Genomic DNA, 13,201 nt, shown 5'->3' with positions numbered 1-13,201 from the left:
GTAGACAGCATACACATGGGTCTTGTTTTTGTATCCATTCAGCGAGCCTGTGTCTTTCGGTTGGAGCATTTAATCCACTCACGTTTAAGGTAATTATCGATATGTATGTTCCTATGACCATTTTCTTAATTGTTTTGTGTTTGTTTTTGTAGGTCCTTTTCTTCTCTTGTGTTTCCCACTTACAGAAGTTCCTTTAGCATTTGTTGTAGAGCTGGTTTGGTGGTGCTGAATTTTCTTAGCTTTTGCTTGTCTGTAAAGCTTTTGATTTCTCCGTTGAATCTGAATGAGATCCTTGCTGGGTAGAGGAATCTTGGTTGTAGGTTCCTCCCTTTCATCACTTTAAATATGTCATGCCTTCCCTTCTGGCTTGCAGAGTTTCTGCTGAGAAATCAGCTGTTAACCTTATGGGAGTTCCCTTGTATGTTATTTGTCATTTTTCCCTTGCTGGTTTCAATAATTTTTCTGCCTTTTGTTTTTGCCAAATTGATTACTATGTGTCTCGGCGTGTTTCTCCTTGGGTTTATCCTGTATGGGCATCTCTGTGTTTCCTGGACTTGGGTGGCTATTTCCTTTCCCATGTCAGGCAAGTTTTTGACTATAATCTCTTCAAATATTTTCTCTGGTCCTTTCTCTGTCTCTTCTCCTTCTGGGACCCCTATAATGCGAATGTTGTCGTGTTTAAGAGGTCTCTTAGGCTGTCTTCATTTCTTTATTCTCTTCCACAGCAGTGAATTCCACCATTCTGTCTTCCAGGTCACTTATCCGTTCTTCTGCCTCAGTTATTCTGCTATTGATTCCTTCTAGTGTAGTTTTCATTTCAGTTATTGTATTTTTCATCTCTGTTTGTTTGTTCTTTAATTCTTCTAGGTCTTTGTTAAACATTTCTTGCATCTTCTCGATCTTTGCCTTCATACTTTTTCCGAGGTCCTGGATCATCTTCACTATCATTATTCTGAATTCTTTTTCTGGAAGGTTGCCTATCTCCACTTCATTTAGTTGTTTTTCTGGGGTTTTATCTTGTTCCTTCATCTGGTACATAGCCCTCTGCCTTTTCATCTTGTCTATCTTTCTGTGAATGTGGGTTTTGTTGCACAGGTTGCAGGATTGTAGTTCTTCTTGCTTCTGCTGTGTGCCCTCTGGTGGATGAGGCTATCTAAGAGGCTTGTGCAAGTTTCCTGATGGGAGGGAATGGTGGTGGGTAGAGCTGGCTGTTGCTCTGGTGGGCAGAGCTCAGTAAAACTTTAATCCGCTTGTCTGCTGATGGGTGGGGCTGGGTTCCCTCCCTGTTGGTTGTTTGGCCTGAGGCGACCCAACACTGGAGCCTACCCGGGCTCTTTGGTGGGGCTAATGGCGGACTCTGGGAGGGCTTATGCCAAGGAGTACTTCCCAGAACTTCTGCCGCCAGTGTCCTTGTCCTCACAGTGAGACACAGCCACCCCCCGCCTCTGCAGGAGACCCTCCAACACTAGCAGGTAGGTCTGGTTCAGTCTCCCCTGGGGTCACTGCTCCTTCCCCTGGGTCCCGATGCGCACACTACTTTGTGTGTGCCCTCCAAGAGTGGAGTCTCTGTTTCCCCCATCTTGTCGAAGTCCTGCAATCAAATCCCGCTAGCCTTCAAAGTCTGATTCTCTAGGAATTCTTCCTCCTGTTGCCGGACCCCCAGGTTGGGAAGCCTGACGTGGGGCTCAGAACCTTCACTCCAGTGGGTGGACTTCTGTGGTATAAGTGTTCTCCAGTTTGTGAGTCACCCACCCAGCAGCTATGGGATTTGATTTTATTGTGATTGCGTCCCCTCCTACTGTCTCATTGTGGCTTCTCCTTTGTCTTTGGATGTGGAGTATCTTTTTTGGTGAGTTCCAGTGTCTTCCTGTCGATGACTGTTCAGTTAGTTGTGATTCCGGTGCTCTCGCAAGAGGGAGTGAGAGCACATGCTTCTACTCCGCCATCTTGAACCAATCTCCCCATTGGGTATCTTTTTTTGTGAGTTCCAGTGTCTTCCTGTTCATGATGGTTCAGCAGTTAGTTGTGATTCCGGTGCTCTCACAAGAGGGAGTGAGCACACGTCCTTCTACTCCACCATCTTGAACCAATCTCTCTCTATCTTTCATTTTATTAATGTGGTGTATCACTTGACTGATTTTCACATGTGGTATCACCCTTGTATCCCAGGAATAAATCCCACTTGATCATGGTATATATTCTTTTAATGTGTTGTTGAATTAGATTTGCTAGTATTTTGCTGAGGATTTTTGTATCTATGTTAATCAGGAATCTTGGTCTGTAATTTTCTTTTCTCATGACACCCTTGCTTAGTTTTGGTGTCAGAGTAATGCTGGCCTTGTAAAATGGGTTTGGAAGTATTCCTCTCTCTTCTATACTTTTTGGAGGAGTTTGAGAAGAACTGGTATTAATTCTTAGACTGTCTAGTAAGATTCACCAGTGAAGCCCTCTGATCCTAGGCTTTTGTTTTCTGGGAGGTTTTTGATTACTAATTCAATCTCATTACTAGTAATCAGTCTGTTCAGATTTCCAATTTCTTCATAATGCAGTCTTGGTAAGTCGTATGTTTCTAGGAATTTATCCATTTCTTCTAGGTTGTCCAATATGTTGGCATATTAATTGTTCATAGTATCCTCTTATGATCCTTTATTTTTCTGTGGTATAAGTTGTAATTCTCCTTTTTCATCTCTGATTTTATTTATTTGAGTCTTCTCTGTTTTTTTCTTGGTATGTCTAGCTAAAAGTTTGTCTATTTTGTTTAGTTTTTAAAAAAACCAGTTCTTACGTTCACTGATCTTTTTGATTATCTTTTTTTTTTAATTAATTAATTTATTATTTATTTATTTATTTATTTATGGCTGTGTTGGGTCTTCGTTTCTGTGCGAGGGCTTCTCTCTAGTTGTGGCAAGCGGGGGCCACTCTTCATCGCGGTGCGCGGGCCTCTCACTGTCGCGGCCCCTCCCGTTGCGGAGCACGGGCTCCAGATGCACAGGCTCAGCAATTGTGGCTCACGGGCTTAGTTGCTCTGCGGCATGTGGAATCTTCCCAGACCAGGGCTCGAACCCGTGTCTCCTGCATTGGCAGGCAGATTCTTAACCACTGCGCCACCAGGGAAGACCTCGATTATCTTTTAAGTCTCTATTTCATTTATTTCCACTCTGATCTTTGTTATTTCCTTCCTTCTATTAACTTTGGAATTATTTTGCCCTTCTTTATCTAGTTCCTTGAAGTGTAAAGCTAGGTTTATTAATTTAGGCATTTATTACTATGAACTTCTCTCTTAGAATTGCTTTGGCTCCATCTCATATGTTTTTTTTTTTTTTTTTCTGGGCACTCTGCGTGGCTTGCTGGATCTCAGTTCTCCGACCAGGAATTGAACCTGGGCCCTCGACGGTGAAAGCGCAGAGTCCTAACCATTGGACTATCAGGGAATTCCCATCCCATATACTTTGTTATGTTGTATTTCCATTTTCATTTGTCTCAGGATATTCTTTGATTTCTTGACCTGTTTGGTTGTTCAGTATCACATTGTTTAATCTCCACGTTTGTGGATTTTCTAGTTTTCTTCTAATAGATTTCTAGTTTCATATCATTGTGGTTGGAAAAGTTGCTTGATGTGATTTCAGTCTTCTTAAATTTGTTAAGACTTGTTTTGCGGCCTAACATATGACCTATCCTGGAGTATGATCCATGTGCACTTGAGAAGAATATGTATTCTGCTGCTTTTGGATGTAATGTTTTATAAATGTCTGTTAAGTCCATCTGGTCTAACTTGTCTTTTAAGTTCAGTGTTTTCTTATTGATATTCTGTATGATTCCATTATTGAAAGTAGGGTACTGAGTCCATTCCGATTACTGTATTGCTGTTGATTTCTCCCTTCAGGTCTGTTAATATTTGCTTTGTATATTTAGGTGCTCTTATGTTGGGGTGCATAAATATTTACAAATGTTATATTGTCTTGCTGGACAGACACTTTTATCATTACGTAATGCCCTTCTTTATCTCTTATTACAGTCTTTGTCTTAAAGTCTATTTTGTCTGATACAGGTATAGCTACTCCTACTTTCTTCTGGCTTTTGTATGTATGGAATATCTTTTCCCATCCCTTTACTTTGAGTTTGTGTGTGGTCTTAAAGCTGAAGTGAGACTCTTGGAGGCAGCATACACTTGGGTCTTATTTGTTTATCCATTCAGCCACTCTATGACTTTTGATTGGAGAATTCAATCCATTTACAATTTTTGATCAGTATGGACTTACTATTGCCATTTTGTTCATTGTTTTCTGACTGTTTTGTAATTCCTTTTTTCCTTTGTTCTCTAACTCTTTTCCTTTCTGATCTGATATCTTCTGCAGTGGTATGCTTAGATTCCCTTCTCTTTAGCTTTTGTGTATCTACTCTGGGTTTTTACTTTGTGGATACCATGAGGTTTATATAAAACATCTTACATTTGTAACAGGCTATTTTAAACTGATAACAATTTAAGTCAAATGCATACTAAAGCTCTACATTTTTACCCCCCCCACCATGTTTCATGTTTTAGGCGTCATAATTTACATCTTTTTTATCTTGTCTATCTGTTAACAAATTATTATAGTTACAGTTATTTTTTTTACTATTTTTGTCTTTTAACCTTGATACTAGATTTATAAGTAATTTACTCACTACCACTACAACATGAGAGTATTTTGAATTTAACTATATATTTACCTTAGCAGTGAGATTTACACTTTTATATCTGCTCCTGTTACTAATTAGAGCCCTTCTGTTTCAGCTTGAAGACCGTCCTTTATCACATTTCTTGTAAAGCCCATCTAGTGGTGCTGAACTCCTTTAGCCTTTGCTTGTCTGGAAAACTCCTTATCTCTTCTACTAAAATGAACTGCCAACTCTAATATGCTATGATGACCATACCCTCATACTTTTACACATTTTGAAACCAAAACTCTAGATAATATGACAGCAATGTCCTTTCCACCTGTATACTTAGCTAGTCTACTAGATAAGACAGAGGAATGTAAATGTCCCTCGGTATTATCACTAATAGTATTAGTCAAATTATCTTTAATAAATCTCAATTAAAATAATTCCCTTAGTGATCTTAAAATATATGGAAGAGGCTTTAAAGACTATTTTTAGAACATAAAGCAGACAGAGGTTCTTATTTCAGATACTATGTACGGAAGAAAGGAAAGTACTACAAATAATTAAAGGCAATTCATTTCCCCATGGAAAAATGTGCTCTAAGATGACATACTGTAAAGTGATTTATAGCATATTGACTATAGTTCTTCTGATGAAAAAACAATTGTCCAAGTTTTCCCTCGAGAACACTCTCAGTAACAACAATCCATGCTCATGGAAAGTCATGAGTTAGAAAATGAGAACCAAATGAACTCTCAGCTGGGAAAAGCCAACAACAATTAATTTAACACCAGTCATTTGTAGAGAACATGTATACATTTCAAAATTCCCCTTGAGAAAAACAGGTCATTGAACGGCAGAGGCCACATATTTGAATATGTTCAAAGAATTTTTACTTAATAAGATAACATGCTCCAAAAGTTTTACATTTAAAAAAACCTTGTTTTTAGGACTAGGTAGTTATGATAAATAGTTGGTCAATATCATCATTTGAATTTCAGTACTGTAAAAAGTGTTTCTGAAAAAATCACTAAAGTGAGTTCACATTGAACTTGGAACTTGGACAATATATTCTTCAACAGCAGCAGAGAGAAAACGGTGTCATTAAATGGGGCTTTATTCTGATTCATTGGCTAAGAAAATGGGAACAGTTTGAAATCTTCCATATTGTTTCATTTTAATGAGCAGAGAGCATTTTTCATGTCCTTATTAAAGCGGTTAATGTGTTTCTCTAGTCTCATTATCACCACCAGAGTATACTCTCTGTTGTTTCATAACCAAGAGAACTCCTTTTCGTTTCAGAGAAGTCAGATTTGATTGCTCACATGTGGTTGTTAATAAAACTCCTGTGGCGCTGCTCAAGGTGCCCATGGGGATTGTACAATTATTTATATTTTCTTATGGTTTTCTATAATTATTGTGATTGTACTTTCACAGAGTAAATGTATCTCCACCAATTAAAGCAGTGGTGGGTTAAGAATATTCATCAGACTTGTGTGAGAGGATATTGTTCTTAGGGTTTTTGCAAAGCACAGAAATTAAACTGCTGTTATCATGTATTCAACCGAAGTGTTAAAATTAAAATGCTCAGCAACTTTGGAGTTTATCTGAGCAGATGTTAACTATTTACGAAAAAATAAACATTATACAGGACTTGCATTCATGATATGATTCTTTTTTGTATTCAAAGTGCTGGAAAGAAAAACTGCTACACAAACTTGGGGGATATAGTTTATGGTATATGACCAGTTTGGATTATTGTTAATTCAGGTCAACTTAAAATTGCAGAATCATAAAATTCCAAGAAATCTCATTTTGCTTTACATCTTTGTATCTTATTTGCTTCACCCCTTTATTTTCTTTGAGGACTCCAGGACTAAGAAAGAGCATGCATAAAAACAAACATCTGAGGCTATCAACTAGAAAACACACAATATAACCTTTCATATTTTGTCATAGAGAAATTTCATTCTATCTAGTTTGACAGTGCTTGCAGCAAAAGTGATCAGCTGTACTTCCATGCCATTAGCTGTCATTTTGATGCTAGAATTTTAGCCTGCTGTGTGTGAGATGTGACTGTCCAGGCACAATTCCCATCAAAGGTAATTTTATGTGCAATGGTGTGTAAAATTTACCTCTAATTATGATAAGGTCACTGATGGGTCATTTATGATATGCTCTCGGGAGACAATTGCAGTGAATAGCTTTTGGCAAGATTCATCTGGAGAAATTAAATTGGTCTGACCATGACTCAATAGAAAGTAAAAGACTCTTAGAAAATTATTCCTCAATCATGTTTAAAGTTCTAAAGGAACCCAAAGAGGGGCAGTTTGCACAGTGGTGAAGGTTGTGAGTTTTGAAATTATACAGAACTGAGACTTAACCTAGGATCTCTATGCCTAGAAAGTCCTATCTGATCTGGCTTCTGCATATCTCTTGGCTTCTATTTCTGACATTCGCTCCCTCATTACCTGGGCTCCAGCACCACTGGCCTCCTTCCTGGTTTTTGAACACGTCATGGTCACTCATGCTTTGGGAGTCTTTGCACCACAGAGTTTCCTGTAGTTGTACGCTATTCCTTCAGATCTTCATGTGCCTGGAACTTCCTGCTCTTTTACTTTCCAATTAGTGGAATGTGTTGTATCCACTCTCTGAACTACCCAAAACACAGCCTCCTCCTCTCTACCTAATGTTGCCACCTCCTAACTAGGTAATCACTATTGTGTCATCCTACTGATGTTCTTCAAGTACTAATCATAGTCTTAAGTTACTTATTTACTGCTTAATGTATAATTAAGTTTGCATATGACGATAGGGAGAAAAAAAATCTAAGAATGAAAGGTATCTTGACTAGGAGATCCCACACTCTTGAAACCCCACTGACATTAACTATACAAGTCACTGGTCCAATATTGCTTGATAAAATGGACTAAAAAGAATATCTTTGGGTTGGAGAAACTTCTTGGACTTTATGTAAGACAGCATGAAAATAAAACACCTGATGAGAAATTTTATTAAAATAGTCATTAGAGTGATTTCACTTTTCACTATGATCATGATGGACCTCCATGAAGGGAGAATATGTTAGTCACTTTAGTTATTAACACTTCTTGAAGAGGGTTTTTATATGTAATGGTGAGAAAATGAAAATTTGAGATGAAGAGTGAAATTTTATATTTATTTAAATCTATCAGTGTTTTGTTGTTAGTCTTCTTTCCCAAGATAACTTACTTATAGACATAACAGCGACTTTTCAAATGGTTCATGTTCAGCTAATATTTGTCAACAAATGACTAAGTGCTGGATGGACTGGAAGATCATCTTTGGGTTTCAATCCTTAATGCAAATTGTAACAATAACAACAAGAACAAAGATGAAATCCTTACCAAAGGGTCCAGTCGTGGCCACAGTATGGCTGAACATTTCCAAGGTAGAATCCCAGAGATTGAGTGACCTCCACAAGATTGGTAAAGTCAAGACTAATGCTGTTGAAAAGTACAGATGTCATGATAATCTCATCAATAGCCCATACATCCTCTCCCTGGGAAGAATGATATGGTTGCCACCATCTGAACTGAATTCCAAGCTGTCTTGCATCATCTGGTAATTCTACAGAGATTATTCTAAAGGAGAAAATAGAAGTAAAAATTCAGATTACTTTGATTATCTTAAAATACAAACATTTATAGCAGTATTTTTTTTCCTACAGTATAATATTTGAAAAAAATAATTCTCCCACTATGACAAACATTCTTGAGATTTCCAATTTCCTGTCTGACTCCAACAAAGTCTTCTCAACACATCTAAAACTGTGACTTTGCTTGCACTCAGCTGTTCTCAGAAAAGCTAACTCAATAAAACATAGTTGTCAATGTGGCAGGATTTGCCTAAGTCTGGCAAAGGCTCTTGGGCAGCTTGTTACACACATTATAGTTTTGGGCTGGTTGGAACCATGGCACTTCCTCATTCCCATGAGTTTAGCATACTGTGTGAGGTCACTTGCTGTGTCATGGTGGCTATGACAGTAAACCTGTATCTGACAAGTGGGGAAGAAAATTAAGAATAATATCTAATTTCCAGGAGCAATCATTGTACACAGCAGCAGGAACTATATATTAATTGCCACTGCCATGACATCTGCTTGAAAGCTCCATAAATCATAGTACCATGCTGCTCAAATCTGTACACAAGGTGAGATGTGAAACAAATGGCAAATGGAACATTTATCTCCATCAGTGTATGATCATACACCAGGAGAGGTGTTTGTAGTAAACACACAGTGAAGGGACTGAATCTTTTTCCTAGTGAGCAAAGAAAATCTCCCTAAGACAGGTGACTAGCTGGATAACTTAGAAATAAATTATTTAAAAACTTCAATGTCTAAGGCTGGATTTACTGAGAAATTAGATTGATTTTCATATTTGTATTACATTCATCTTTAGTTATTACACAAAGAAACATTAAATCACATCTTGAAAATGTAATTTTTTGCATACTGAAAGTTATTAAAAGTAATATCTATTTTTACTTTAAATAATCTGCACATGAAAATATGGGGTGGAATAACACAATTATCACCGTTGATTATATAAACAGTAAAAAATTGGTAGGACTTTTTGTAATGTGAGAAAACATACATTTTAAATGATGAGAAATCAATGTTCAAATACAGAAATATAAATTAAAAAACATTTCTTAAACTAAAAAGACATAGCTATAACAGGTTTATGATTTTCTTAAGTACTTTCCATGATCTGCTGAATTTTTTTAACCAATGTGAGTTTATTAAAAGAAAAGTACTTATTAAATACTTAATTAAATTATTTCAGTAATTTTCACTTTAATTTTCTAAATATTTATTTATTTATTAAATAATTAAATAATATTTATGTTAACATATCAAATATATAATAAAATAAACTATATTCAAACTGGCTCAACAATGAAAACATCATGCATTAATTTAATAATTTAATTTGATTAGAATTATGTTATTAGAAGATTATAATTTTCTTTTAATATTAATAATTTTAAAAGCAGTTACTGTTCTCTCTGATGAAAATAAATATAATATTAAAAATTAACAACTGAGAAGTAGAATTTTTCGGGCAACTTTAAAGGAAAATAAAGTGCATATGTGTGTGAGAACAGTAACTGAAGTGACCAATATTTTCCCCAGCAGAGATGTGAAGACTGTGAGTCTGTAGTCAGACTCTTGGGTTAAAGTCCGTACTTTGTCACCTCATGGTTGGTAACTTTGCAGCTGCAGGAAAGGTATTTAACTTCTTTGTGCCTTAGCATCTTCATCTGTGAAACTGGGATAGTAATATCCTGATGGCAAAGTCAGAGACTTTTTTCTATTTTCCACTATTGTATCTTAGCACCTAGAATAGTGTCTGGCATATAAAAAGAATAACTTCTTGCTGCATAGATGAAGTACATATTATCAGTATACCCTGACAGAGATTCAAACACAGAGGCACAAGGAGGTTAAAGATTTTCTTTTAGGTTAAGCAGCTTTTAACTGACAATGCCAGGGTATGGACCTAGGGAACATGGCTCTAGAGTCTGCGTCCTTTACCTCTACGTTATATCTTGGAGTGGGGTGGGAGTCTCTGCTTTACCACTCTATGCATATTACAGTGGCTGGTTAGAATGGCTATGGAGCCATTTGATCAGAATATTCCTAGATGAGAACCCAGGGACTTAGGTCAACTTTCTGTCTCAAACTTCCTTTTTTGGATAGGTACTAAGCTCATGGATTTCCTGTAATCAAATACAATAATCAAGACAAAAATAAAATATAATTAGACTTCATAATAATTTTAGAATAAGAAACCAAGCCCCATAATTAAGAAAAATCTAGAATAATTTTAGTCTCACCAAAAATATATAGTTTTATATTAATAAGAATGCCAATTAGTTCACAAGGCAGTCTAGTCAGTTAGAATTAAAAGATTAACTTAGATATATTTACAGACTTTAACTTTTATAAATATCAAGCAGATAGAGTTCTTTCACTTACTGAGTGAATTATAGGTAAGGAAATTATTAGAAATCAGCTAGGAATAACAGTAGTTAGCCAACTAGCATATCTAATTTATGGATCACACTTCATTTTCGAACAACCATGGCAGAAAGGAACAATATGGAATTCACAGCAATTACAGGCAGCAATTTATACTGAAGAAAACACAGCAAATGGCTAAAGGCATCAATAATTAACTGTCTCATGGAGAGTTTACATGGTTTGTACTATTTCTCATATGAAACATAATTTAGTGTCTAGAATATATCAAATTCTACTTCTGCCATGTCACCTTTCATTAATATTTATAGGAGAGAGGGGGAGGAGGGAAGAGTCTCTTGGACAGAGGCAATATATATAAAATGAAAGTGTTCTTGGTTCTACTACCACGTTCTCCTTTTAAAAAAATCTCCCGGGCTTCCCTGGTGGCGCAGTGGTTGAGAATCTGCCTGCCAATGCAGGGGACATGGGTTCGAGCCCTGGTCTGGGAAAATCCCACATGCCGCGGAGCAACTGGGCCCGTGAGCCACAACTACTGAGCCTGCGCGTCTGGAGCCTGTACTCCGCAACAAGAGAGGCCGCGATAGTGAGAGGCCCGCGCACCGCGATGAAGAGTGGCCCCTGCTTGCCACAACTAGAGAAAGCCCTCGCACAGAAACGAAGACCCAACACAGCCATAAATAAATTAAAAAAAAAAAAAAATCTCCCATCTGATCTTAATCTTTCAAGCTGTGCACATACCTAATGTTGAAAAGCCACCTTGGTTCTGCTTAGAAGAAAAATGTTGCTGTCAAATGGCAGACAAGATTAAATGTACCTTTGCAATAGTACATTAAATGTATAATTTCTTTTCATATCAACAAAGATTAATTAAATTTCATGCTACAAATTGATTACTGAATTTTGAAGCTGTCCATCCTTGTTAGAAAAAATTGTGTTTTGGGCCAATTTAACTTAGGACAATGATATTTTCTTCATGCTTTCATCATTTTTATTATCACCTTGATTTTTGCTTAATTTTCTTTTAATGCTTATTATGGAGAACCTATGAAATGTTTCTTTAGGATTCATATGTCTCTACTGAGTGAGAAAGTTGAGTTTAGTCTTATATTTACCCTTATAGGGAAAAGACTCAACACATCTGGTGCATTCTTAAATTTTACAACATATAGTATTTACCACTCGTAATAGTTGTTAACTATTATCTCTGCTACCTGCTACTTCATCTTCTAATGAAAATAAAAGTTCTCATCTATTTGCAAATACTTAAATGAAGGGATAGCTCTAGGCAGAATTTTAAAGTATATAAACTCTATCATCATTGCCCCTGTCCTTTTGCCATGGTGCCAGTGCACACTTCAGTGCCCAAAGTCCTCACCCTTTTTCACATCTTACCATGATCAACATGTATGTACGTCCAGGAAGGTAAACTGTATTAGCTCTTTATATCTGAAAGTGAATGTAAGTCAGAGTGATACCTCCTCTAGTGCTATTTTAACTTTCCCATCCTCCTCTTCTCCTGCTATTTTAAAGGAATTTCAGTGAGCAGGTCAATAAGTGTTCTAGAAAAGGAGAGGACTCTTTGGACTCTTCCGAAATTGTATCACAAATGGTGATTACCACTCTCCCAAAGTGAGGGATGGCCCTACTTCAAGTAAAACTTAAATCTCACAATTGTGACTATATATTATGAAATATATAAGCCAAAGAAAAATAGAAGTGGCCTGAAGAAAGGGCTTTAAATACAGCCTCCACTCCATCTTTGCCAGGGACTCTACACATGCTAGAAAAACTCCTTTATACTCATTACTTAATTATATTACATGCAAATTTAAAAAACATATTGGTCATCAGATTTTATGAGTTATTATCTCATCTAATTTTTTATATTATCATATATTGCTAAAAAATATTTATCAACAGCATTTATAATTTAAAATCGTACCTAATTTATAATTAAAATCGTACCTAATAGTTTGCACTAGAGTTGAATAAGGAAGGTAGTGTTAGTTATTTTTCTGTTTCCTAGGTATCAAAATATTTCCCTTAGATGCACATTTCAGAATATGAGAATAAATTTCTTCAAATTACCAGAAGTCAGTAGGGCAAATGAATTACAAGAAGGCAGCTTTCTAGTTTTTCATTGCAAGAGGCATCAATCTTTGTCCTCACCATCTCTCAATGCAAAAGCATCTGGACTCTTACACCACTTGAATGATGATTTCCCCAGGAAGGAGATATCACCCTTACCAATTTTTCCAAGTGCTTTCCAACATACCTGGGCTCATGATAGTTGAGATATGAATAATGCTCCAAGAGTTTCCAAGTTATCCCATTATCATAAGAATAATGCAATAAAACACCTTCACCAGGCTGGTCAGGGGCTTTGCATGTGCTCAGAACAGACTTGCTCCCCAGCCTCAACGTGAACTGGAGAAACCTAGAAATGAATTGTCTATAATTAGTGTGCATAAACATTTTAAATCATAACATTCATTTTGGCTTTTAAAGAATTTTGAACAAATTTAA

At 36.5% G+C, this 13,201-nt stretch overlaps 1 protein-coding gene across 3 annotated transcripts in view; it reads right to left on the bottom strand.

The window, feature by feature from the left end:
• Nucleotides 1-13,201, bottom strand: part of RELN (reelin) — a 529,312-nt gene that overhangs the window by 149,162 nt on the left and 366,949 nt on the right. For all 3 annotated transcript variants that reach the window (XM_082399695.1, XM_082399693.1, XM_082399694.1), the window contains exons 19-20: nucleotides 12,951-13,112; nucleotides 8,031-8,267 (exon numbers count right to left, since the gene is read on the bottom strand). In XM_082399695.1, the coding sequence (XP_082255821.1) occupies nucleotides 8,031-8,267; nucleotides 12,951-13,112 (399 nt within the window). The remainder of the gene's footprint in view (nucleotides 1-8,030; nucleotides 8,268-12,950; nucleotides 13,113-13,201) is intronic.

Source organism: Balaenoptera borealis, assembly GCF_965194805.1.
Source record: "Balaenoptera borealis genome assembly, chromosome: 7".
Taxonomy (NCBI): domain Eukaryota; kingdom Metazoa; phylum Chordata; class Mammalia; order Artiodactyla; family Balaenopteridae; genus Balaenoptera; species Balaenoptera borealis.
This window is presented reverse-complemented; position numbering and strand designations above follow the sequence as displayed.